Here is a 27,897-nt window from a genome sequence, read left to right on the forward strand (position 1 = left end):
AGAACGTGTTTGGGGGGGGGGGGTAAGGGGGAAAGGGGAAAGATTTCTCCAAATCAGTGGTATGCTAGTAAATATTTAACAACCAGATCTCTGTGAGAAGGAGAAGTATTATGTAGAAAAGATTTTTTTTCTCCAGTATGGGCTGGACTAGGTAACCTCTGAGGTCAATTTACAGAAAAACAGAATGAAGATTTAAAAGGAAGGGACCCAGGCAGCCACTCAGTCCGCAATGTGAGTACCTTCTCCATAAAATAGTCTTTTTGGCAAGCTTATGTTTGGCATTCAAACAATGTGGCCAGCCCATTAGAGTTTCCAAGAGTTTAAGTTTAGCTTGAGAAAGGATCTCAATGTCCAGCACTCCATCCTACCAGGTGATCTTCAGAATCTTCCTAAGACATTTCAAATGGAAGCAATTCAGTTTCCTGGCATGGAGCTAGTAAAGTGTCCAGATTTCATAGGCATACAACAATGAATGAGGTCATCACAATGACTCAGTATTGTGGAGGGCATGATCATGATCTTCCCAAGTCACCCAGTTTGACAACCTTGGCATCATCTTGGCCTCTACCCTTTGACTCATCTCACATATCCAATCCATTGTTAAATGTTTTCATTTCTATCGCAACACTCTCATAGGCATCCCCTTTTCCCCATGCATTTGTCATAATCTTACTTGTCCCTCTTCTCCACTCAGCTAGATAACTGAAAAAAACCTTCAAAGCAAGTGCTCCCTCTGACTCTAGGCTCCCTCTAAACTCAATTAGTCATCCATAAGTTTGTCAAGATGATTTTTCTACCTTTGTTGTTGTTTTTCATTCCTGTTTGACTCTCTGACTGATTCTCTATGACCCTACTTGGGGATTTATTGGCAGATATACTGGCAAGGTTATTATTATTTCCTTCTCCAGCTCATTTTACAATTAAAGAAGTTGAGACAAATAGGGTTAAGGGACTCACCCAGGGTCACACAGTAAATGTCTGAGGCCAGATTTGAACTAAGTTAAGTCTTCCTAACTCCAGACCCAGTGCTCTATTCCTTGTGCCACCAATCTGCCCCCTTTGTACTTTAGCTTAGATCTATTTCACTCTCCTACTTGGTGAGCTTGAGTTGTTCTCTGCTTCTTACAAGAATTCTTCATAAACTGGTTCCTTCCAATTTTTCCAGTCTTCTTACATTTCACTCTAGGCCAGAAGATCTCTGAACTAACAATGTGGGCCTATTTTCAGTTCATTGAAAACAATACTTTATCTCCTGTCCCTTGGCACTATGAGCCTTTTTATCTGAAGTGCTCTGCCCTCTCTTCTGCCTCTTAGCTTCCCTGACTCTGATAAAGATTCAACTCAAACCCTACCTTCTCCAAAAAAGGTTTTGCTAGTCTTCCCAGGTGCTAATACTTTTCCCTCTCAGATCTCCTTCTATCAAGACTCTATATATCTTTTTTATTTGCATATTGTCGTCCTCCACCATTAGAATGTGAGCTCCTTGAAGGCAGGGGCTGTTTTTACCTTTTTTTTTAAATCCCCAAACATAGAACCCAGCTCAACAAATGGTAAACACTTAATAAATGATCATTTACTAATCAATTCAGGGATTCTAAGGGAGGGAAGGGAAAATTCTCTTCTCATCTCTTTCCCTAACTTCTGTTAAACATATTAACAGGTTCTTTCAAGAAGCAGCATGGCTCTGTGTCTTCATTTGGTAGATAGAGAATGTCGGTTTGGACTTGGCCTAGAAATCTGGAAATCTGTGAAGAAAAGGGGAAAAAAACAGTCATTGTGTCTGTCATAGAAAAACATACACTGAACACTGAGACTCAGCCTGAGGCTGAATTCAGCCTAGTGACTAGTGCCCCCCTCCCTGCCTGCTATTGTTAGAAAAGGGAGATGAAATCCTCACAAAGAGTGGAAGGTAAGACAAACTTGCAGTGGAGCCCTGACCCTGTCTGGACTAAAACTGCCTTCTGTTCCTGGATTACCCTTGGTGCAATCCCCTCCTTTCTCACTGAATTGACACAGTTGTGCCTGACTTTCCTGGCAAGGAACAGAGTGGCTTTTTCCAAAAGATGTTTCAGACTGCTAATTCACACAGCCTATCCATGTCTAATCAAGGAAAGCCATCCATTAGATACGTATTCTTCATTTCCAGTCTGGTTGTGAATGTGTGTGTGTGTGTGTGTGTGTGTGTGTGTGTGTGTGTGTGTTTTCACACTTAAATGGAAACACATACTCACGAATAAGAGCTGTGTGTACAAATCCCTTCTGCCAGCCTATGTGGGAAAGTAATGAATGGGGGCCGTTTTGTGTCGGGAGGCATGACCGATTCGGAGGAAGGATGCTGTCACTCTGGCATCCCAGCAGCTTTATTTATGATACGCCAAAGTATAAAACCACACGGCTGGCTGGAGCCTGGCTCTCCAGCCCTAGTGATCGCCTGCAGGGACCACGCAAACTGAAGTCGTCTTCTCCAGGGTGCTTGGGGTCTATTTTTGAGAACTATGGCAGGGAAAGACCACCTCCATTGGCACCTGTTGGCTTTGTTTCTCCTCCCTTTTTGCCTGGGTCAAGATGAATACATGGAGGTGAGCGGAAGAGCTAATAAAGCGGTGGCAAGAATAGTGCAAAGCCACCACCAGACTGGCAGGAGGGAAAAAGTGAGAGAGCGGAGCCATCCTATAAGGGGGACTGTGGATAATAACACGTCTCCAGACCCAAAGTCCCTGAGGCCAGAGGTTCTGTCGCACCCTGACTTAAATGATCTGGCCCAGATCACCTCATACAGGGTCCAGGTACTCTGAATTCCTCTTCTAAGCCTAATTTTGAAGCTTCCTGAGGTTAATAACTTTATTTACGTTAATAACTTTAACATTTCTCTTTTTGCAGAAGCTGCTAAGTATTCTATTTTTAAAAATGTTTCCTAAGCTGCTTATGGGGATGGGAGGTGGCTTGGTGGGGTGGTGGTTTCTGTTAGAACACCAGGAGGATGGTAATAATGTGGTTTGATACAAAGGAGACAAACGCTCAATTCAATGGGATGGGAAGGATTTGATATATAACAGTCTCCTTTTGTAGAAGACAGTAAGCTCTTTGCTCTGCAGTCTTTATCATCTTTCTGTCTGTGGATCTATCCATGTCTATCTAAATATCTATTTAATCTCTCTCTTTCTCCCCCCCCCCTTCCTCATTCTTGCATCTGATTTGATCTGGATGTTTGTATAGAAAGAGGGAATTGTCAATACCTACAAGTAGACAAAATATTAAATTCTAAGAGGGTCAGACTTTGTTAAACCAGTAGTGGAAGAAAGCTCTCTACTCTTGAGTTTATAAAAAAATAATTGCATGTAGTGCCACATATCTTATGGTGACTTCCTCTCTAGGCAATTTGATATATATGTAGTTCATTGAACCTCATTGCTTATTTTGTTTGGAAAGTACCAAGTTAAAAATGAGGGCTAGTTATGTGCATGTCCCAAGTACAGACTTAAGAGACTTGAGTTGGTATATGATTCAATCTAATCATTAAGGAGGACTTCTCCTCTTTAGAGTCCCTGTCCCTTAGAAAACTGCACTAATACTTTTTGTCAAGAGAGCATTTTCTCCTTTTAGGGGTGGTAGAACTTCAATGAATTGGACTCAGGTGACATTGACAATGATATTTGGAACTCAGATATTAGGAATTACAACCTTTGAATTAACTGGGATATGTACAATTTTCATTGAAGAAAACCTAGTCAATGCTTCTTTTTGAATTTTCAGTGCTTATTGTAGTGCCTGATTCATAGTAGGTACTTAAACTTTTGATTGACTGATCCAGGTAGTGAGCTATGATGAGAAAACTGAGGATTAAAGGTCAAGAATAGCTATTCCCATTTATGAGTTATTTTAAACAAAATAGCTAACCAACTTTTACTAAAGAAATATCCTGTTTCTATTCACTAAATAGCAGCAGATAGGAAGAAAACACAAATTTAATAGACATCTACTCTGGGCCAGGCATTATCCTAAGAGCGATACAAATATCTCATTTGATCTTTACCACAAGGTAGGAGATAGGAGGAGAAGGTCATAGTTTTTTTTGTATTCTTTAAATTCAGAGCTATCTGAAGACTGAAGCTATCTTATGATTTGTTATGAAATTAGCTGAGTATGCTACAGATCTCCAGAGCAATGAACTACAGTGAAACAGAATTGCATTTGAGATTTCACCAGCCTAGCTTGTTGCAGTTTGTCATGTAATAATTAATTAGCATTGCCAATACACATCTGCCTCACTCTGTCTCTGGAAGTTCAAGTTATTCTCAACAACCCACCCTACCACCTCAAAGGCAAAGCCTACATCATGTCACAGAGAAAGGAGGAAATGGATTAGCCAGTAAATAAAAACTACAACCAGCAGATGTTAGACTTCAGACACAGAACTTCAGCTTTCTGAATCCTTGGCAGAACTTGGTATAGCACAGAAAGCTCTGGGCTTAAAATTCATGAGGTTATAAAATTAGAGCTTAGAAGCAAACTTAAAAGGCCTTCCAGTTGAACCCCTTCATTCTTCAGATGAAGAAATTCAGGCTTGGTTGGGTTAAATGACTTGCCCTAAGTCACATTGGTTCTAAGTATTGGCGGGCGGGGGATTTGAACCTAGATGCTCTGACTCCCAAAACAACACTCTTTCCATTAATGGAGAACCTGGATTTGAATGTCAGTCCTTACCACTGGGATGATTTAGGCAAGTGGTCCTATTTTGAGGCTCTATTTTCCTCACTGGTAAAATGGAAGCATTGAACTAGAAGATAACCTTTGAAATTCCTTCAAATCCCATCACCTATGTAGCTTTGCATATGCATATGTATATGCATATGCAAAGCCACATAGCTAATAAGCAGGGAAACCTCCTATTTCTCTAAAGACCCAGGAAAGTAGCCTAGCACCCTCCAAAATAAGAGCAGTGATTGGTCCTATAAATCACTAGCAAAGGAATAAAGTCAAGTCCAGCAGCCTCACTTATTGTGAGTTCCTCTTGCTACTAACTCTGCTCTAGTTACTTGCTCTCTAGGTTTCTAGGAATAGAAATGGCTTTTTTTTTTTTTATTTTAAAGAGTTGATTTGTAATACTGGACATATAGTCCATACTTCTTTGCCTGAAGTAGATAGACTGAAATCTATTGAATAATCCATAGATAGATCAAGTAGATTTCCTGAGGTTCCATTTAGCTCCATCAGTCATTCAAAAGTCCCTTAAGAGTTTTTGCAATTGATGAGAGCATTGAAAGGAATGATTACAAAGGAAAAAGCTTTTGCATGAGGGTGTGATAGGATCATTGGTTGAAAACTAAAAGGGATATTAAAGGCAATTGAATAACTCATTTTCCAGATGGGGAGACTGAGATCCAGAGAAGTTAAGGGATTTGCCCAAGGTCACACAAGTATTAAATGTCAGAGGCAAAATTTGAACCCATTTTCTCTTACTACAAATCCAGTATTCATTCCACTGTACCCTGTTGGTTTACTATCTTCCTTGAGCTATTCCCACATAACTGTGACAGACCTATATTCTCAATACAATGCTAATTTCATTATTCCTACTTTGAGAGACAACCTCTTATCCTTGTGTCTGGAGACATTTAAAATGCTTCCAGTTTATTACCTGAATCCCAATTAAAACTATTGGACATGTCTTTCTTCCCCTACAATTTTTTTTTAGGTTTTTTTTTTTTTTGGCAAGGCAATGGGGTTAAGTGGCTTGCCCAAGGCCACACAGCTAGGTAATTATTAAGTGTCTGAAGCTGGATTTGAATCCAAGTACTCCTGACTCCAGGGCTGGTGCTCTATCCACTGTGCCACCTAGCCGCCCCCTACAATTTGTTTTTGACACAGACCTAAATTAACGGTGGCTAAGAAAGCTGGCAAAATTCCACCAGGGAAATCTGGATAATTACTTTTCAGATTACAGTAAGCTTCGACCTCACATGTGGGATGACTCAATTGACATCTTTAGTTTTCCAGCCTGCCCAAAATCTCCCTAGTGCTCCTTAACCAATCAAGTATATCTGATTCTTTTCCCACTGACTTGACAACTGGGGCATGGCAGGCAGCCACCTCCACATAGGGTTGGTGCGACTCGATTAGTAGAAATTTTCTCTGGCTCACTGGATGGCTGCTTCAGGGCCTGGAAATAATGTTCAACTCTCTCTTGGGGTGGCTTAATATCAATATTTAAAACAACAGGGGGAAAAAAAACCCAAGGGGGATAGGAAAAAATCTGTCTCTTTTTTCTGAATAAAGGCATGATGAAATTAGAAGATCATGGTAGTCACACTAAGTGACCTTCACTCTTATTTTCAGTTCAGAATGCTTCTCCAAAGAGTCTTTAGCTTTTATAAGGAAAATAGGCTAAGAGAAATTAGAAGTTTAATTTCTTTTTTATTTTTCTTGACAGAAAATTCCTAAATAACAAATATTGCTTTAGAGAAACCATTATACTATTAAAACACATGTAGGAAGTTTTTCATAAAACAATTTTTCATATTATACAGTTGATGTGGGTTTGGCCAATCTGAGTTCATTCCTAATGACTTGGCATGTTAACACTAACCCTCCAGCTGCTCAGATGCCTTCTTGGAATCACTCTATTCCTATTATTTTATTTATTTTTGTTTTGGGGTTTTTTTTTTTTTTTTTTGGCAAGGCAATGGGGATAAGCGACTTGCTAAAGGTCATACAGCTAGTTAATTATTAAGCGTCTGAGGTCAGATTTGAACTTCAGGGCTGGTGCTCTATCCACTACAACACCTGCTGCCCTACATTCTATTCATTTTTAAATCAAAATAGAGAAATGACAGGATCCCAGAGTGATAAGATTATTTCTTATCCAGTCTATCTATTACTGCCTAAAAAACTGAACCTCAGGGAGGAGAAGCCTCTTCTAAAGAAAGTATCCCAGGGGTTGCTAGATGGCACAGTGGATAAAGCACTGTCCTTGGAGTCAGGAGTATCTGGGTTCAAATTCGGTCTCAGACACTTAGTGATTACCTAGCTGTGTGGCCTTGGGCAAGCCACTTAACCCCATTTGCCTTGCAAAAACCTAAAAAAAAAAAGTATCCCAGCTTGTTAGTGACAGGACCAGGGTTAGGACTCTGACATTTATAAGAGAGAAATTTCTAAATAAAAATGAGAAGACCACAGTGGCCTGCCTCATTTTGAATGTGAAGTTGAAGTTGTTTTAGAATTAATAGTTATATCCTTTCCCTAGAAAAATAAATACTATTTATTTAGTATTGGATAGCTGTTATAAAATAGGCATTTTTTGTTGTCATTGGGCAGATTATTCCAAATAGCTGAGAAATGACCAAGTAGCTGTTTCTGTAACTGAGTGGAACTTGGTAAGCATCTGTTGATATTAATGACTATTACATCTGGGGGAGTCACTTCTCCAGGCTGGTTGACATTTGGGGAGAGGAAGATTCCAGAATTCTGGATTTAGGTCTGGAAGGGACAGCTAGTTCAAGTTCCCTGCTTCCCCACTCCTCCTTCTCATTTTAGAGATGTGGAAAGTAGAGTTCAGACAGAGAGATTAAGTCACTTGCCAGGGTCACACATAGCAATAGAGCTGAAATTTGAACTCATATCCTCTACCTCCAATTCCAGTAATCTTGAAAATTCCATCAGAATTTTTATTATCCAAAGGTATTCCTTGCCATTGCTGATATCATTAGCAAAAGAAAAACTCTTTCCTAGAAGGTCCTCCTTAATATTTTCTTATGAACTACTTTATAGAGTCATAGGATTTAGTGCTTGAAGATCACTTGATCCAAACCCTGAAGCTTATAGATTAAAAACACAGATCCAGGCAGGGAATGTGACTTATAAAACCTCCCAAAACTAGTAAGTAGTTAGGTTGGGATTCAGTCTCAGATTCTATGACTCAAAATCCAGTTTTCTTTTCACTACTTATTTGTTGTCTAGTTCATTTTTCTCTTCCTGGGGTTGTACAGTCACTAGAATGGCTGCCCACATTTTTGCTTTATTAGCCTAGAGTTGGACCCCAACCCATTTAGATACCAAGATCAGATAGAAATCAAAAACGAATGGGCATCTCCAATTGAAGTTCTGTTCTGTATCTTTTCAAAGACATCTCAAACTGGAGCACTTCCACCTGACTGCAGCAAGTGTTGCCATGGAGATTTTGGGTACCGAGGCTACCAAGGCCCTCCTGGACCACCTGGCCCCCCAGGAATCCCAGGTAAGGATTAAAAACGGAAAGCACTCTCTTATATCAGTCTCAGCTCTACCAGAGCTGGAGACTGAAACCTACCCTTTGTTCTAATATGTGTAAGAGTGAAGAAGTCCAGTAGAAAATGGATTGGGCAGAAGGAACAGATGTTTAAAGTGAAGAATAAATTCGGTATCCCTTATTGTTTGATACTACTTTCATGTCACTTACAATTATTATGATTAGTTATGTATGTGGCTTGTTTTCTCACTTAGATGATAAGCTCTTAGAAGCAATAGATCAAATCTTATGCTCAGTATATTTTCTTAAATTCTTAGCATCATGCTTTCCATGTAGCAGGTGCTGAATGAATAAATTAATTTTTAATTTTAAAAATCCTATGTTATTTTTATTGATGTACTTTATTTTTACACAACATTTTGCTCTCTATAGCCCCCTCCTACTTAGTCCACAGAACAATTCTTTGTAACAAAAATTAAAAATAAGAAAAAAATAGAGCAGTTCAACAAAATCAAGTTCTACAATTTCTGTCCTAAATAAGAATGGCCAGCATTTATAAAGTAGTTTTACAAATATAATCTCATTGAATCCTCACAACAACCCTAGAAAATCTTCACTCTTGGTGTCCCCCTTTTTACAGATGAGTAAACTGAATCAGACAGAGCTTAAGTGATTTATCCAGGGTCACACAGCTAGTTGTTCTGAGAGGTCAAATTTGATTTCAGGTCTTTCTGGCTCTGGGTGGAGCACTTTATTCACTGTTGTCACCTTGTTTCCTCTAATAGCTGTCTTCTAGTAAATTCCATGTCAAACATATTGTCTTCTCAATTCTTACCAGTTTCTACTTAATATTTATATGATCTTGTACAAGTCATTTCCTTCTCTCTAGTTCTGAGTTTCCTCATATGATATGAAAGTTGGACTAAATAATCTCTTTGGTCTTTCTACCTCTAACATTCTTTGTCTATATTTTGGTTTGAAACTGAATCTGCTACTTCCAAGCATACAGGAGAGCATCATCATATAGGGCATCAAGATTATAGGACATTGACTCATTTGGAAGCTAAAGCAACATTTAGGTCAGTGATTATGTATTTGCCACACTGTGTTCAGATGTCAACACTATTCAATCCATTCAGCATTTATTAAGTGCCTACCATGTGCCAGGGACCTGCTAAGTGCTAGGGATACAATTAATAGAAAGAAAAGAAGTTCCTACCCTCAAGGATCTTACATTCCTAGAGGGGGGAATGAAGACTCAAAAGAATTCAGGGAAGAGAGGAGTGAGTCCAGACAGGACATCAGAAGATAACCTCTTGTTTCCTAGAATTGAAACCAGGCAGGGCAGTAAATGAGTTGCATTTCCTTAGCATTGGAGAATACTCTTAATTTATGTTCTTGTCTAGTCACTGGTTATCTGGAGACTTCTATTTCATGAGCTATATAGGTTCTGCTACTGTGGGTATTTACTACAATGCATTGCCCACTTGTAAATCACTGTGCTTTTAAATGGCTCTTCCACCAAAGAAGAAGGAAGCCAAAATTCTGTAAGTAAAAAGACATTGGAAGGTGGGAGGGTTGGAGTGGAGGGTGGGAGACTTCTTTCTTTTCAAGGGCCTATCATTAAAAGAATAATCCCTGAGAGGTAAAATACACCATCAACCAATACTTTGTGAAGAAGCATTGGGATCACAAGATTTTTTTTATCTGAAAGGGACTTTAGAAGTTCACTATTTTAGTTCAATTTCATTATTCATCTGGATGGGGCAGTGGCTAAGAGTGTGGGAACTAGAATCAGGAAGACGAGTTTAAATCCCATCTCATACACTTACTAGCTGTGTGTCTGTAGGTGAGTTATTTAACCTTTCTCTTCCTTGGTTTACATTAAAATGTGGATAAATAATACATCCACCTTCCAGGTTTACTGTGAAAATTGCAACACTTTGTAAACCTTAAAACACTATATAAATACTGATTGCTATTATTATTATTATTATTATTCAGAGAGAGAGAGAGAGAGAGAGAGAAACAGAGAGACAGACAGAAAGGAAGGGAATCTCTTCAGTTCACATAGGTAGTTAAGTGACAGAGTTAGAATTTGAATGTAGTTTTTCTGACATTGATTTCAGTAACAGTCTATTATAATAACACACAGGCCCTTGTTGTTGTTTAGTTGTTTTTATCCTGTCTGACTCATCATGACTTCATTTGGGATTTTGGTGGCAAAGATACTAGAGTGGTTTGTCATTTTCTTCTCCAGCTCATTTTATAGATGAGGAAACTGAGGCAAATAGAGTTGAATGACTTGTCTAGTTAGTAAGGATTTGAGGGTTTAAGTAAAGATTAATAAGGATTTGTGAGAATTTAAGTAAGGGACTGGCTAGGTGGCACAATGGATAGAGCACTGGCCCTGGAGTCAGGAGTACCTGAGTTCAAATCCGGCCTCAGACACTTAATAATTGCCTAGCTGTGTGACCTTGGGCAAGTTACTTAACCCCATTCCCTTAAATTAAAAATAAAAAATTAAAAAAGAAGATGTCTTCCAGACTCCAGGCCCAGCATTCTATCTATCCATTGTGCCACCTAACTGTGAATGTGTTGGCATGCTTACCCAAAGCTCCTGTCACTCCAGACACATTCATTTAGTAGTACCACAAGTACATAATTTCCTATGGGTTAGAGTCCTGGGAACTTTGATCAGACCAATTCTTGAAACCCAGAGTTTAATAGGAAATAGAATTACTTTCCTAGTAGGTGTCCCATTATACTTAAGTGAGCAGTTTCCTCCTTTACTGAAAATTTCATTTTAGAAAATTTTTTTCATTGACCTTATGGATACAGCACATACTTAATTCATTCTCTAAATAACATGGAAACTGTCATCATATATTACTTCAAAAGATGGAAACAAGGTTAAGGCATGACTAACTCCAAAATATAAGAGAATAAATCCAGCATGCATCCTATTTGATTCAACAATCAGCTATCAGTTTTTTAATATTCAAGGCAGCCATAAAGTAGACAGAGAAAAAAGAAATAAAAGCAGTGGCTGGAGAATGACTTCTAGGCTTGACCCTATTAGACTTGTCCTATGACTGCCTACAACCCATCAGAAGAATTAAGGGGTCAAATTAGATGTTACTACAATTATAGATTTAGAAGGGAACTTACAGACTATCTTATTCAACCCAGTCATTTCAAAGTCAAAATAAATGATTACTGAAATCATAATTTGAACTCAGTTCCTCTGACTCTAGAACCAACTCTCCACTGTACCACACTGACTTCTCAAGGCCTGTTCCAGCTTTACAAATTCTTTGTTTCTATGATTCATTATACAAATAATTAAGGAGAGCTAGAATGCACAGTGGGTAGAACACTAACCCTGAAGACAGAAGGACCTGAGTTCAAATGTGACCTCAGAAACTTACTAGCTGTGTAACCTTGGGCAAGTCACTTTACACTGTTTGCCTCACATCCAGGACCATCCTGATTCATATCTGGCCACTGGACCCAGATGATTCTGAAAGAGAAGGTGAGGCTAGTGATTTAGCATAGCATCCTCTCACTCAATCCCAATTCATGTGCGTATCATGGCATCACCTCCCTAATATCAACTTTTTCAAGAATGAAGGACAAACATCATCATCATCATCATCATTATCAGTAGAGATTTATTGTTTTTAATAATAAAATCCCTGCAGGCAATGAGCTTACAGTCTAGTAGAAGCAATAAGACATGTATAAAAATAGCTAAATTGAGGTAGAATAGAATAAGTACTTAAGAAGAGTTCAGAGTACCTTAGTAATTGAGGAGAAGAAATCATAGATAACTATTCATTATTTCTATAACAGTTTAAGAGTTCCAGAGTACTTTCCTCTCAACAGTCAAATGAAGTAGGTTTTGCAAGAATTATTATCTTATTTCAATGTCTAGCACAATGTCTGGAACATAGTAGGCCCTTATTAATGTTTCATAGACACTCATTTTACAGATGAGGAAATTGAGGCTCAGATAGATTAAATGATTTACCCAGAGTCCCACAGGGGCTAAACGTTAGACTGGAATACAAAGGCAGATCTTCTGACTCTAAGTCTAGGACTCTTGAGTAAAACAAAATTCTTAGTATTTAAAGGACAATACACATTAAACTATCACCATAGGAGGAAGAAATTTCAAACAATTCTATAAGCTTGTTTTTAGGGATAGTATAGATTCTTGGATTGACTCTTCATAGTGTTTAGTTTTTTCCTCAACAGAAGATTCAATTCTCAGCTCCAGATGGTTTCTAGACATTTTAGTTCTTGGTGAGGTCTAGGTAACACAGACTGAAGGGAAAGGACTTTTGTAACAGAAAGATCTATTTTAATACATTACCATGATCTTCATTGGAGCTGTTCTGAGAGTCCCTTGGTATTTCAATTTCTGACATTTTGGTGGAAAATTTCAACCTGCCTGTTGGTTTCACTAAAGAAAGAAGACTCATAAACCTGACAATGAATGCCAAGGTGGCAAGTAAAAATGCTCTCAAATGCCATCTGATTATTTTAAGGAAATCATGGAAACAATGGCAACAATGGAGCCACTGGGCATGATGGGGCCAAGGGTGAGAAAGGAGACAAAGGAGACCTGGGCCCTCGAGGAGAGAGAGGCCAGCATGGTCCTAAAGGAGAGAAGGGTTATCCTGGGATTCCTCCTGAACTGCAGGTGAGTGTCTTCAAGAATCTGATAAGGTCTGGGCAGCACCATTAAGTGGCAAGAATGCCAGAGGAATTGGGAATGTCCATGCTCTCTCATTATGTTCCCTCTACCCCTGCTCTTGGAAACTTGGTCACATGGAGCTTTTCTTCTTTAAGCCCTGGAGTTTTTCTGAGATTCTGCCAAGTGTGGCTTCAGTGTATACTTAACAAATGCTTGCTGATTGAGTGATTGATGTGATTTAATTCCCAAAACAAAATACTCAAAATGCAACTCCCTCTTTTAATACAAAGATTATATTAGCTTTTTATTATTATTATTACGTCCCATTGTTGACTCATATTGAGTATACAATTCATTACAAACTCAAAGACAGGTAGATAACAAGCCTAAGAAGATAATATTTTATAAGGATAATGGCAAAATGAAGCACACCTTTAAAAAAAATCAGCTGTTCACATAGAACAAGGGTGGGGAATACTGCCAAGGGCTCAAAATTCAATAACTCTAGGAGCTATATAGCAGGTTGAATTTCAAGTTGATAATTTTGTATGGCCCTTGAGTAATGTTATAAATATCCAAATGACCTTTGGCAGGAAAAAAAGTTCCCCACCCCAACAGAGATTTAGAAAGATGTTAACCAGCCTGTAAAGCTGGATGAGTATTAACAGTGTGATTTAGCAGCTAAAGAAGCTAGCTCTATCAAAGTTGTACCATAGCAGTGTGATGCCCCTTTGAGCTCTGGTTTGTGCTGAGGAGTGCATGTTGGGAAATAATTTAGAACCTCACTAAACATCCTGGGGTCAGTAATTTTCAATGCAGCTCATTAGCCAAAGAGTGGGGGAAGGAGATTAAGGGAAGAGGATAAAGGAAAATGGGTTCTTGGGATGGCAGAGGATGTGGAGCAGAAAAAGATATAGAATCCTGACTGGGGGGTAGGAATGGGGTGAGGTAGGCACAGTTGTGTAGAACTGAAGCTGATGTGGAGTATTAAATAGTCCAAGATGTTTTCTCTTTCCAGGCCATGGGGAAAGGTAAACAAGATGAGAGGGAAGTCCAAAGAGGTGATTCCAAAACCAACTCATTGTAATCTCTCTTGCAGCTAGGTGCCAATAGTTTCTATTTCCAAGCATGTTTCTTTATTCTGTTGTAAATTGTGTTATGGAAATAGTTTTAGTTTTTAAACTTCTGGAGTGACCCAGATAAGTGTATTTCCTTGTTTCCATTGGTTTGGGGCATGAGTGTTTAGGGAATAGATTTGGAAACAAGGTAGATAATACCTTTTTCCTCGTATAAGGTTAAGATCTGAACTTTTGTTAGATCCAATCCAGTCTTATATTAGAGAATCTCTCTCTAACTGGGAGCATAATTAGGAGCCATTCATTTGTTTCACAGCTACAGTTCCAAGGACAAATTTAATATAGACCCATGCCTTTCAAGGACTCAGAGTGACAATTAGCATTAGAGTTGCATTAAGAAAGGCAATATTGTTAGAACTTAGGTTGCACAGTCTTACTCTGCTTTCCATCACATTCTTTATCTCTGGTTCATAGATGATTGATTATGAGTCTGAATAGATATTAACTTGTCATTATCAGAAACACCAATGCAGTTAACAATCTGCAGCTCATTACACCATTCTTCCTGTCTTCACCCTCCATCCCATTGCTAAAAGCAAGAACCTAAGCCTCTATTATTGTTGTATATAGCTTCGATGGTTACTTTCATGCTTCCATAGCAAAGTGATTTTTTTTTTTTTTGCCACTCTTGTTCCTTTTAAAGGAGGCTCAGTTGCTGGGTCTTTTGCATAAGGTTTTTAATTATCTGTCTGCCTGTCTGACTTTCTTTCTTTCTTTTTCTTCCTTTCTTTCTTATCTATCAATCATCTATCTTTCTATCTTTTTTCTTCCTTCCTTCCTTCCTTCCTTCTCCACCTGGGTTTTAGTCCCTATAGAGCCTGTATCTAAGACAAAAAGCATTTAATTAATATTTTTTGGTAGGGAAAACATATACTGAACTTTTCTGCTAAACTTTGAATCATTGTACCTGAGCTGAGTTTCATGTTCTGCCACCCACTCCTTAGATGACCTTGGATAAGTTGCTTAACTTGTCTAAGAGTCTCAATTTCCTCATTGATAAGGTGAGGGGGTTGAACTTATGATAGCATGGGCTCCTGAATATAATGCTGGAATTGGAGTAAAAAAGAACTGAGTTCAAATCCTGTTTTAGAAACTTCATTAACTATCCCTACAGCAAATGACTTTAACTGTCCTGTGACTTAGTTGCTTTTCTGTGCAATTAGGGGATTTGGAGTCCATGACCCCTAAGTTCTCCTGGCTCTAAATCTACAGTCTCATTTGAAGAGCAGAAGAGAAGAACTGAGATGTGATTGGATCCTCAGGCTCCTTTTCACATTCTTTCATATTCCTTAACCAAGATTGTTTCCACAGATTGCCTTCATGGCATCCATGGCTACTCACTTCAGCAACCAAAACAGTGGAATAATCTTCAGTAGTGTGGAAACCAACATTGGAAACTTCTTTGATGTCATGACTGGGAGATTTGGGGCACCAGTGACAGGTGAGTAGATTCTGTTTTATTTAAAGCTAGTGAGATAGGAAGGAATTCTTTGTCCCAAACAGGCAAAAAAACCCCATTTTATTAATGACTTTGATAGGACTCAATACAGAAGAATTTAGAGCAGAATGTTAAATCACAGAATCAATCAAAGGATTTGAGTAGGAAAGGAGACATTTAAAGGGACATCTAGGACAACCTATATCCCAAGAGGAATGTCCTCTATAGTAGAGGTGTCAAACATCTAAAACTCTTGAGACTGGCAGAACTAAATTAAAATGTAATCGGGAAATATTAACAACATAAATAAAATACAATAGGACACAGATAATGTTAATATGTGATTTTCTAAACCAATATGTGACTTTAGGGATCCTTATACAGTTTAGTGACCCTGCTTCTATTTGAGTTTGATACCATAGTCTAGTCTATAGCATTCCGGACAAGTAAATAAATGGTCATTCAGCTTCTGTTTGTCACCCTCTAATGAGGGGGAATGTTTCCACCTGAGGAGATCCATTCCAAAGATATTTCAGCCCTCATCCTTCCCCCCAAAAGAGAAACTTTCCCTCCACCAAAAATATGGGAAGTCAGTGATGAGCAGCTTGTAATTTCTTCCAAACCTGTTAAAGCTAGAAGGAAAGTAATCATTCATTTTCTCCGTTCCCCCCCCTCACTAGTATTTATTTTTTCCCTTTCCTGAGAATGAAATTTAGTTTCTCTATTCAAGAAATTTCAACAACACTTCATTGTTTATTTAATTAAGCCTGACCTCCTTAACCTACCTTGATCAAATTACTTTATATCTTTAGATTTTTTTAGCTCATTTGTAAAATGAAAGGGGTAGATAAATGATCCCTGCTCTAAAAAGATCTTCCAGGTCCAAAATTATCTTATCTTTCTAGGTTCTGCCATGTTCTCCTATGTGTGACATTAGGTTCAACTTTGTTCATTGTCAAATGGGCATAAGAATATTTTCATCACTTTTCTCATGGGGTTGTGGCAAACAGAAGTATAACAGAGGAACTTTATTCTGAGGACAGAGAATTGAGAAGTTAGTACAAAGCACCATCTTTTATTGATGTCATGGATGGAGTACTAGGCCTATTGTCAAACATGATCTGAGGCATTTGCTATCTGAGTAAGTAACTTAATCACTGCCTACCTAAAATTTCCAGTCTATAAAATGGGTATAAAGATAGCACTTACCTCTCAGGATGGTTGTGAGGATAAAAAAGCATTAGAAATGCTGGTTATTAGCCTCTTCTCCCCCCTACCCCTGCAGGGGCTGTGATAGTGTTAACTTAGGTGCCCCTCTGCCCCCCCCCAAGCATGTTTCCTTTCATTTCAGCACATTCCTAGTGAGTCTAATGCTCTGTCTACCTTCCTTAGCACTTGTCCCAGCTACTAAAAGATTGTCTATTAATGGCAGAGATCATGAGAAATTGTATTCTATCATACAAAAGAAGGATATATTAATTGCTCTTATTAGTCACATAGCCTTACATTGCTCAGCCCCTTTAAAAGCCTGCAGTTATCCATTACCTTTTCAGATATGTGTTTACACCCTTAGGATGCCATCTAATGCACTCCAATATGCTTACTGTGATACGGGTAACCTTGAACTGGGGTTGACTTGAAAACACTACCTCCCCTTCCCTCACCCCTCACTCCAGTCCATGCACTGATATATGCACAGATGTTAAGGAGATTTCCTCCTTTACCTTAAAGCTAGGCTTTTATTTTCTTTTTCTTAGTTCACTGGAAAGGTTTTAGAGTCCAACTCTTACAATGTTTCTGTTCTTTTTAAATTAAAGACATGGAATTAAAGAAAGCCCTAGGCTTTTTAAAGTAAAATCAGTCCTTTGGTTCATTTTTAGTCCTTTTTGAAAAGACAGTGATCTAGATTTAGAGTTCTTAGTTTTGTTGTCATTCTGTTATGTTCAACTCTTCATTACCCCTTTTGTGGTTTTCTTACAAAGGTACTGTAGTGAATTGAAATTCCTTCTCTAGCTCATTTTATGGTTGAAGAAACAGGCAAACAGGGCTAAGTGACTTGCCCATGACCCCACAGCTTGTAGCTGTTTAAGGCAGAATTTAAACTCAGGAAGATGAGTCTTCCTGACTTCAGGACCATCACTCCATCTATGTATCTAACCTGTGTAACAGGAATCTATTGCTTGATTTAGTGTGAGCATCCTTTGATGGTGTGTAATTTCCAATACAAACACCAACAGTATTTCTTGTATTATGCTGGAAGGTGTTTTAGAGTCTATCTAGTACAACCTCCTCATTTTCCATTACGAAGAAACTAAGGCCCAGGATGATAATTTGCCCAGAGTTATACAAGGTTTAGGAGTCTCAGCTCTGCACATTTCACTGTTTCCAGGCTCCTAGATCTAGTGTAAGACCTAGAGAGCTTAAGTCATCAATCCCTTATTATCAAGAAATTCCTAGGTACATCTCAGGTCATGAGATCTTTATTTCCAGGCTCAAGCCAGTTCACTTTGCTTAGAGAAAGACTCAGTCTATCAGAAGCATCAGTTCTATGAAAGATGCTGGGGCAACAGTTTGCTGACAGGTGTCAATATTTACCTTGTAATAAGCACAACACTACAATAAAATAGAGTTCCACCTTTTCTCCCAAATGAGTCAGGGTCTGTAGAAAATAACTACAAGAGCAAAAACCAAAGCTGCCCTAAGGAGAATTTTTCCCCCCACTTTAACATCTAGCTTTTTCTATTCCCAAGGAAAATAGCTTTGAGATATGTTCCTAGGGGAAGAACAACAGTCTGTTAATCAATAAGCATTTATTAAGTGGCTACTATATACTGACCTAGGCAGCACTGTGCTAAGTTCTGTGTGTACAAAAATGCTAAGACAACCCCTGCTCTAAAGGAGCAATGGGGAAGACAATATGCAAATGATTAATGTATGGACAAGTTACAGACAGGATAAACTGGAAATAATCAACAGAGGAAATGCACTGGAAATGCAGTGGGGTGGGGGGAGGGAATCCCTGTAGAGGGTGGCAATGGAGTCTTACAACTTTTCCTTGATATTTTTCTAGTAAACAATAGCAAAAGAAAGGATAGTACTTTGTAGTTACAAAATTCCCATAGAGCAAACACATCCTTATAAACCTTATGAACAGAAGAATAGAACTGCACAGGTCAGATATTATGAATGTATCACATTAGTCAAGGTTTCATTGGCCTCAGTAAAACTATGCACTTTGGAGAGGAAGGCAGAAGCATAAATAAGCAGACATCAAAACATTCCTTTTCCTTATAGATCTTATAAGTGAACAGGGGATCCACAAGCAAACTTGGAAAAAATGACTTGAGGACATTTATAAAGCCATCCAAGGATGATAGCAGGTCTTCAAAAAGAGACCTGCTAGAAACTGGTTCTCTCTACTTAGGTCTAACCTAGAAATCCAATGAGACCAGTATGGGGATCTTAAGAATGACTCTTATTCAAACCTGATTCAAGTATATTACATGTGCTATCTTAACTTTTTTTTCCTTTTCTTATAATTAACTTATTAAACTCTGACAATAAATGACCATAGAGCCACAGAAGTTATACACCAATTGTTAAATCTGAAAATACCAAAGAATTCACTGAGGTTATGCACCAACTCTTAATTCTGAAAAAATAAAATAAAACCGATGAGGTAAAAGACAAACAAAAGCCTTCCTTATTCTATGGAAGGAGGGAAAACCAGACATGCCTGCAGCTAAGAACAATGAGATCCCAAGGTAGTGAGATTAATCAGTGAGATTTAACAGCAATAATGCCTAGTGACAAAAAGGTCTATTGATAAAGGGCATCATGCTTGTCCAAACTCAAGGACTCCTTGGGACATGTTTGAGTTTATTTTGTGATCAGCAGAATTCAGCCAGAGGGTTGGCACAAAAGATTGTTGTTATGCCAAGCAGTTTTGTTTGCTGGCCCTTAGCTCTGGAAAACAAGGTATTTCCAAGAAGTGAGAAACAAAGAGGAGTAAAATAAGATAAATACAAAGAAGAAGAAAAGAGGATTGTGGAAGCTGTACATGCCTATTACATGATGAAGTTACGTGGCTCAATGGATAGAGTGTGAGGCTTTTAGTCTGGAGGACCTGAATTCAAATTTGACCTCAGATAATCGTGAGCTGTAGGACCCTGAGCAGGTCATTAACCTCTGTTTGCTGAAAAAAAATGGCAAACTACTCTAATATTTTTGTCAAGAAAATCCAATGGATGATATATTCTTGGGGTCATGAAGAGTCAAATATGACTGAACAATAATACAATACTAATTTTATAAGATGGTAATAAAATTGCTCTATTTGTGTCCTCTGCTGAACTTGTTTTCTTCTGTGAAATTAAAAAAAAAAACTTTGATGTTTTTCCTTCCCCCTCCTCCCACTATCTCTATTACTTTCTGTGGCATCTTTTCCAGGTGTCTATTTCTTTACCTTTAGCATGATGAAGCATGAAGATGTAGAAGAAGTGTATGTGTATCTGATGCACAATGGCAATACAGTCTTCAGCATGTACAGGTACCCTGATTTTTCTTATCAAGGTCCTCAAATGTATTCCTATTTGATATTAGGTGCCATTAGGTTAGATGCCATGGGGCTTATAGAGAGTTTGACTTGTCAAGACATGTCTCTTCTTTCCCCAGATCTTCTGCTTCACAGATTTATATAGACATACCTATATCTATGGGGGCTTAAATCTTTGGAGAATAACCCTATTTAAAGTCATAAGCAGGGGTTTATAGGAATGAGTCAGTTAAATTTTCTTTTTTTTTCCTTTCTTTTTTTTTTAAGGTTTTTTGCAAGGCAATGGGGTTAAGTGGCTTGCCCAAGGCCACACAGCTATGTAATTATTAAGTGTCTGAGGCTGGATTTGAACTCAGGTACTCCTGACTCCAGGACTGGTGCTCTGTCCACTAGGCCACCTAGTCTCCCCTAGTCAGTTAAATTTTCAACATGAGCATTAATTCCTTGGAAATTAGCAAACATTATAAACCAGAGATTTATTTATTGTTTTATTGATTTTCCAGTCTTTTTTAAAAAAAAAATCATGGAAAAAGTAAATAATATAGATTAAACTTAAAAGTGTGTTCATTTGACTCTCCCTTGCCCCACCCCCCGCTGATTGTTAAATGTTGCCTGCATACTCCTGGTTTTAAGGTAAAGAATCCATTGAACTTAAGCAGAGTTTGGCAGTCACTACTAATGACCTCATGGCAGATGAAAATTTACTAGTTAATGGTGACACATTTTATCATAAAACATTTTGAAGTTAGACAGGGATGTGAGTAAATTAGATACAAATCACAGTCCTGTCATATGTTAGCACTGTGAGTGTGGACAAGTTATTTCAACTCTGCCTCTGTTCTCCTCCTCTCTATTAAATAGGAATAATAACATTTTAAAAATTATTGATTTATAATATCACTTGTAAAGAGACTAACAGAAATGCTAGTTGTTAGTTATAATTATTTCTCACTTACTATATCTTTCTTTGTCATCACTTTCTCTTCTTTCACTTTCTTGCTCCCTTTCTACATTGAAAAACATTTGTTCATTTTCCTTCTTCCATTTCTTTCCCTTCTTTCTTGACTAAACCATAGGACTTCCAGTCTCTACCCTCTCTATTTTTCACTTCTTCCTAACAACCAGGACTAAAGTGGCTGCTGGGGTCTGAACTGGAAAATGATAACTTCAAAGTTAACTCCCTCCCCCATATTCATCCCACTGCTGTAAGGGACAGTATAGTAACAGGCCCTCAGAGGGACCTGCAAGTCCCAGAGTAAAGGGGGGTGTCATGGAGCAAAGGTCAGGGACTTGGGCTGGATAACTGCCTTGAACCTCCTAACCAGGCTCCAGAAAAACTCCAGACTTCCAAGGTCAATGTAGTGCTTTGCACCAATTCAACAATTCAATCTAAGTAACATTTATAAAGGTCTACCATGTACCTGGTACAATATTAAGAAATTGGTGTACAAATGCCAAAGCAAAATACATTAACAGTCTCTTACCTTAATGAAATTTACCTGCAACTGGGGGTTATAAGCTAAGCATAATTCAAGGTAATTTGAGAAGTGAAGAAGGGGAGGAGAGATGGTAGGGAAAGGCTTCAGGGATGCTGTAGTATCTAAGCAATACCTACCAGGAAGATTCTGAAAGGTAGAGATAAGGAGGAGATGCAAGTACCAAAGGCTGAAATGTCTCATTTATCAAGATCAAGATAGTTTAAGAGTGGACCAAGTTCCTTAGATAGGCACTTAATTGCTTCAGTCTCTAAGGTAGGCATGGGCTCTCTTAATATAACTAGGTGCTGCCCAGTGAAGAGAGCAGTGGGCCTCGAGTCAAGAAGACCTCAGTTTAAATCTGATTTCAGATACTAGCTCTGTGACTCTGACTCAGACCTCTGATTGCTTCAGTTTCCTCAACTGTAAAAATAATAGTATCCACCTTGCAAAGTTATTGTGAGGATCAAATGAGGTAATTTTTGCAAAATGCTTAATAAGTCCTTGCTTTCTTTCTTCTTGAAATGGACCAGACATTTTCAGGTCTGGATTATAAGAAAATCTGCTTTGGAGGTTCCTTCATTTCCTTCATCCCATATATAAGTTTTGTCAATTTTAGCTCCACTGTCTCTTTCACATTCAGCCCCTACTTCCCTTCAAATGACTTCTAACCTAGTTAAGAACTGAAATTACCTCTTGATCTCACTTTTTTTATTTTCTTATTCTAGATCTCTCCCATCTCTAATCTTTCTCTATATAGTGACCAGATAGATTTTCCTAAAGTAGAGATCTTTCCACAGTACTTCTCTCTTAATAAACTCTGATGTCTTCCTATTATTTCTAGTATCAAATACAGACTCCTCTGACTTTCAAAACTCTTTACAACCTGGCTCCAAAGCATCATTCCAGAATTACTATACATTATTTATTTCCCTTAACACAATCTTTGGTAATCCAGCCTAGCTTTCTTGCTGTTTGCCCCCATCTCCCATCTTGCTCAGGCTGTCCCCCTACCTAGAATGCCTTTTCTTCTTCTCTTCAGAATTCTAGTTTCCTTCAGAGTACAGTTCAAATTCTTTCTCTTACCTATGTGCTAATCTCTCCCTTACTAAGGACACCCCCCATCACCTTGTGTTTTTTTATATATACTTGCGTATAATTATTTTTAAATATTATGTGCACATACTCCCTCAGTGTTGCCCAGTAGAAAGGGACTTTTCATTATGTCATTGTATCACTGGTTCCTAACACAGTGCCAGGCTTATAGTAGGTGCTTAGAATTAATACTTGCTGTTTTCTTGATTTTTTTATATTATGTTGGTATAGGATACCTACTCTGAGCTACCTGATGCTTCTTTAGACACCAAGCCTAGTCCCTCATTAGCAGCTTTGTGCTAGTGCATTAGGATCTGGGGTATTTCTGAAAGGGAACATGCAGATTTTGATGTTTCTATGCAAGCTTCCCAAGAAATATGTCTTAAATATGTCTTAAACAAGCAAGTGTTATTCATTCATCTCCATTCATTCTATTTGCCACAGAATAAAACAAGTCAATATACACTCATACTTTTTCCTATAAAGAAATATTGAAATTATTTCTGATACAAAACTGAAATAACAATGTGCCTATGACTCAGAAGCAAAAACTCTTTTTCCTAAATCAAAACTCTGGAAAATTACCTCATAGGACAATTTCCTGACTTTTTTTTTTTTTCAACTTCAACTGATGTCTCAAGAAAGTTGCCAAGTTTTTCTTCTAAGCTGATTTATGTGGGAGGGTTGCTTTTTGAAATGTCAAATGAAAGTAAGATCTCACCTTTTCCTCCATAGCTATGAATCAAAAGGAAAATCCGATACATCAAGTAATACCGCAGTGCTGAAATTGGCCAAGGGGGATGAGGTTTGGCTGAGGATGGGAAATGGAGCTCTGCATGGAGATCACCAGCGCTTCTCCACATTTGCAGGCTTCCTGCTCTTTGAAACTAAGTAAAAGGAAGAAGAAAAAGAAAAACAAATCTGCTTGAGGGATGGAGAAGTTTTGTTGTCCAGGGATGATAATTCTTATGATATTTCTTATGATCTGAGGAAGATTTGAGAGTTGTGGAATAATATGTCAGGATCAAGAGAACCAGTTCTAATGTTTTATACAGACAAGTATCCTCGTAGGCAGTCAACACTTTGGGGGACCTATATAGATTTAGGGACTCAGGATCAAACAGTCCACTTGTGAAAGTCACCAAAGAGAAACTATGCTAAAATAATCAGCATCTTAATGATATTGTACCAGATATCTGAAAGAGAATTCCTTTTACCCAGGGGGTGAGGGAGAGAAAGGAGTATTTAAAAGATATTTAGCAAGTTTTAAGGGTCAATATAACTCATCTGAGGCCTTATACTGATCATTTCTTTCTTTTTTTTTTCTTTTTTTTTCTTTTTTTAGGTTTTTGCAAGGCAAATGGGGTTAAGTGGCTTGCCCAAGGCCCCACAGCTAGGTAATTATTAAGTGTCTGAGACCGGATTTGAATCCAGGTACTCCTGACTCCAGGGCCGGTGCTTTATCCACTGAGCCATCTAGCTACCCCCTATACTGATAACTTCAATAAAGTTAATGCTTGTCTTAACCATGTACAGATACTTGCCTAGACCAACTGATCCCAAGTAAGCTCCTAGTGAAAGGATAGGGCAAACAGAAGAATTAGCTCTTTGGAAGACTCAGTATCAATATAACCTGCTGCTGTGAGATCCCATAGCTCCTGCAAATTCAGTTCAAAATCATTTCTCAGGAAAGCAGAAGTGAACTTGGTACCTATGTACATTGCTAGATTAGGTTTCTCTTAAGAAGTCAATCAATTAACAAGCATTTATTAAGGACTTAAAATATTTCAGGTACTGTGCTCAGTGTTGGAGTACAAAGAAAAAGAAAGGAAACAATTGTGGAAAAATGAATTTAAATGTAAATTTTGGAAGAAGTGGCAATGAAAATCTGATATTATCTATTAGGATTCTGTTGGGGGTGGGGAGAGTGTTGATCAACATAGTTCTTCAAATGCCTGATTTCTGGTATATGGAAACTAGACCATCTATTCTCATAAAACAGCTAGTATTGGAGAGAAATCTTTATGACCTAGCTTTTATACAGGAATTGAGGGTGTAGGGATTGGGGAAGAGACTTGTCTTCTTCCAATGACATTTCTAGAAAGAGTTAGAAAGTGATTTGAGTTAATAAATGTCCAGATTCCAAATCATCCATTGACTTTTGAAGGTCTAAAGCAAGAAAGAGAGAAAATAGAACAATTGGGATGGAACTGTCTGAGGCCAAAAAACTAAACTATAGGAAAAGAGCAGGGGCTTTGGTATCCATGGCAGGGTTAGAGCTATAGGAAGAACCAAGATTCTCAGGACCAACATGCCAGATAATTTGGCAGATTCAGGGAGGGTCCATTAGGAAGTGACATTTTGATCCTGTGGACTGCTAATCAATTAATACAGCACAGTTGTGTAAGAGTCTTAAATTCTTTTTAACCTTACATTCTTCATTTATAAGACAAGGGGATTGGACTGGATAGTGTCCAAGATTCCTTCTAGTTAGAGCTAGAATACTATTGAAGATAATTCAAGGTAGCTTTTCTTAGAACTCTTAATGTAGCAATATTATTCTAAAATATTCTCAAAACCTACTTGTTCCTCTAAATTTTTATTTATATCTTTTTGTTTTAACATCACCTTTTTTCCTAACTGAATCCCTCCCTCTTCTTCCATCCATTGAGCCAAACTTTATTGAAAAAGAAGAAAAATGTTAATATTAACCCAATCTACTTTTTAAAAATTAAAAAGAGAACATTTCTAGACCAAAATTCAGACTTTCTATTGAGTTGTAGCTTTTAAAAAGGATTTTTATATGGTCTAGACTTAGGCTTATCAATAGATATAATATTTCTGATGTTTGATTCTTTTCTTTTTTGCTAGGCAATGGGGTTAAGTGACTTGCCCAAGGTCACACAGCTATGATATTTGATTCTTTAGTCTTTGTGCTGTGGTTTGACATTTTTCTAAAGGAATTTTTTTTTGAGTTAGGAATAGATACTGGGTAGTTCTAGCCTAGGGAATCAAGTAAGACAAGCAACAGTGCAAACATCTATTCTCTAGATATTGCAGGTAACATAATCCTAAAAGGTTTTGTTTTTACAAAATTACTGTGATAACCACTGCCTAATTATAGTCTTTCCATATATTCAAGGACCTTTAAGTATGTAAGATACAACTGGATAATTTAGTCAATAAAACCTAATTTCAATTGTATTCTAGATTAAAGGGAAATAAAATATGATTATAAAATAAATTGAGGAATAATATAAAAACAAAACAAAACAATGAGAGGTCACATAATTTCTGGAGTTTCTTTATGGAAATTACTTTCAGAGACAGTACATGAGCAATACATTAAAACTAGTTTTACTGTTTTATAGTAAAAATTGGATTTGTTTTTAACCTTTGAAAGGAATATTACTTAGCTTGATCATTTACTCTCTTCATTAAATTGGGCATCAAATGATTTTTGGATTTTATAAATCATATCCATCTACAGTCAAAGTGTATGTATCAGCTTCAAGAGCATTTAAGAAATTGTGCCATGGACTTCAAAAGCAATGTCAAAGAGTTTCCCAAATAAGCTGCATTGTACTAGATTTCAAAGGGATTGAATGGAGTGATAGTTATTTAGATGCACAAATTCTGATTTTTTAAAGTAAATATCAATAAATAAATAACAATAAATAACAATCACAAGTTGTTTGCTCTAAAGCAATGCTTGCTAGGAAGGCAGAGTGATCTCAGGAATTCTGAGTCACAGTGGGATAAGCCAATTCAATGTCCAGACTAAGTCTAACACCAATATAGTGAACCTCCTGGAAAATGAAGTCCCCTGTCAGGCTGCCAAAGAAGTAGTAAACCAGTCTAGGTCAGAAACAAAGTAGGTCAAAGTTCTCAGGTCAATCAGTAATGGCAATGGGACATTGTTATAAAGGTAGATTTAGCCTCACTAATAATAATAACAATAATGGTGATGATGATGACGACGATGATGATGATAAGTAAAAATAAAAACCAAAGGGATCAGGAGGAAGGGACATCTAGATAAACACTACAGAAATATAGCAACACAGAATTTGAAAGTTGGAAGGGGTCTCAGCAGTCCCCAGTGCCATCTATCTAGAAAAGGGATCCTGCCCCTTATAGTATTCCTGATAAAACCTGGAAGGATGGTTTGAAAACTGTCCTGTAGTTAGCACTCACTTGTATTTGAGATACCCCAAAATTGTTCTTCAAGTTTGTCCCTAGGATACAATTGCTACTCCATATAGTCCCACTGGACTTGTTCTAGGAATCGTGGCAATAAGAAGGTAAAAACAATTCTCCTCTTGTTCCTCAAGTCATATGTTCCTGAAAACCTCCACTTTGTTCAGAAATTATCAAATTGATTAGAAATTTAAATTTATTAGAATTTTGAGAAGTCCTTGTGTGAATCTCCTTTTTAAAGTGAAAAAACCAGGACCTAATTTATTTTTTTGTATATATCTGTATTTTATTATAGTTTTAATCAGGGTGGGTTTCTATTTCCTGCTGAGGAAAACCAAAGCTGGCTTTTCCAAGTTGTGGTCTTAAAACCAGTAATAGTTCCATGGACCTGCTGTATAGGACCAGAGGGCCACATCAGGGCTATGCTTCCTAATGGTCTTTTTCTATGTTATGCCCTTTCAGTTTCCAGATGATTTACTAAGTTCTTTTGAAATCTGTCCTTTGTCCCATAAAAAGGTGCATGCTCTTTCTTTATCTATATATATATAATGATTTTAAAGTGAAGACAGACTAGCCATAACACACTTGACATAATTTTTGTGACTTTTTCAAAACAATATTATAAAACAATTTCTTATGAATTTGTCAATAAATGTAGTCGACAAGAGTGAAATCCCCAAAAGATTTTACAACAACAAAATACATTGCATTATGAATAAATGCCTCACTGGAATTTTAGATTGCCTCCAAAAAACCTTGGAAGCAGCTTCATGATAAACTTTGGCTATAAATGTTTTGAGCTAAAAATATATATTAATGCATGTCAAGTAAATACGTATCAACACACATTGTATTACATTTTCATTAAATGTACTCTTTCTTGATACTCTAAATAAATATTGTTATAAAAATGGTACTATAGTATCATTTATTTACACTAAAATAACCTAAGTAATGATATAACCAGGTCCAATAGATACCATAAATAGTACTTGTATCAATGTATAGACAAGACTTGGGAGTGAGGTTCCCAATTGAAAATGTTAAAAGATCACTATCCTATTTTAACATA

The 27,897-nt window shown here is 37.6% G+C and overlaps 1 protein-coding gene across 2 annotated transcripts; it reads left to right on the top strand.

The window, feature by feature from the left end:
- Positions 1–57: 57 nt before the first annotated feature.
- On the top strand, positions 58–27,897 carry C1QTNF3 (C1q and TNF related 3). Of its 2 annotated transcripts, none has more exons than XM_074207071.1 (6): positions 58–2,786; positions 8,122–8,233; positions 12,778–12,932; positions 15,374–15,503; positions 19,950–20,049; positions 23,361–27,897. In XM_074207071.1, the coding sequence occupies exons 1-6, from the start codon at positions 2,496–2,498 to the stop codon at positions 23,518–23,520; spliced, it is 948 nt and encodes a 315-aa protein (XP_074063172.1). In that variant the 5' UTR covers positions 58–2,495; the 3' UTR covers positions 23,521–27,897. The 2 variants fall into 2 exon arrangements, with proteins under 2 accessions (XP_074063172.1, XP_074063173.1); XM_074207072.1 differs by having other exon boundaries at positions 58–2,579.

Source organism: Macrotis lagotis, chromosome X, assembly GCF_037893015.1.
Source record: "Macrotis lagotis isolate mMagLag1 chromosome X, bilby.v1.9.chrom.fasta, whole genome shotgun sequence".
In the NCBI taxonomy this organism is placed as follows: domain Eukaryota; kingdom Metazoa; phylum Chordata; class Mammalia; order Peramelemorphia; family Peramelidae; genus Macrotis; species Macrotis lagotis.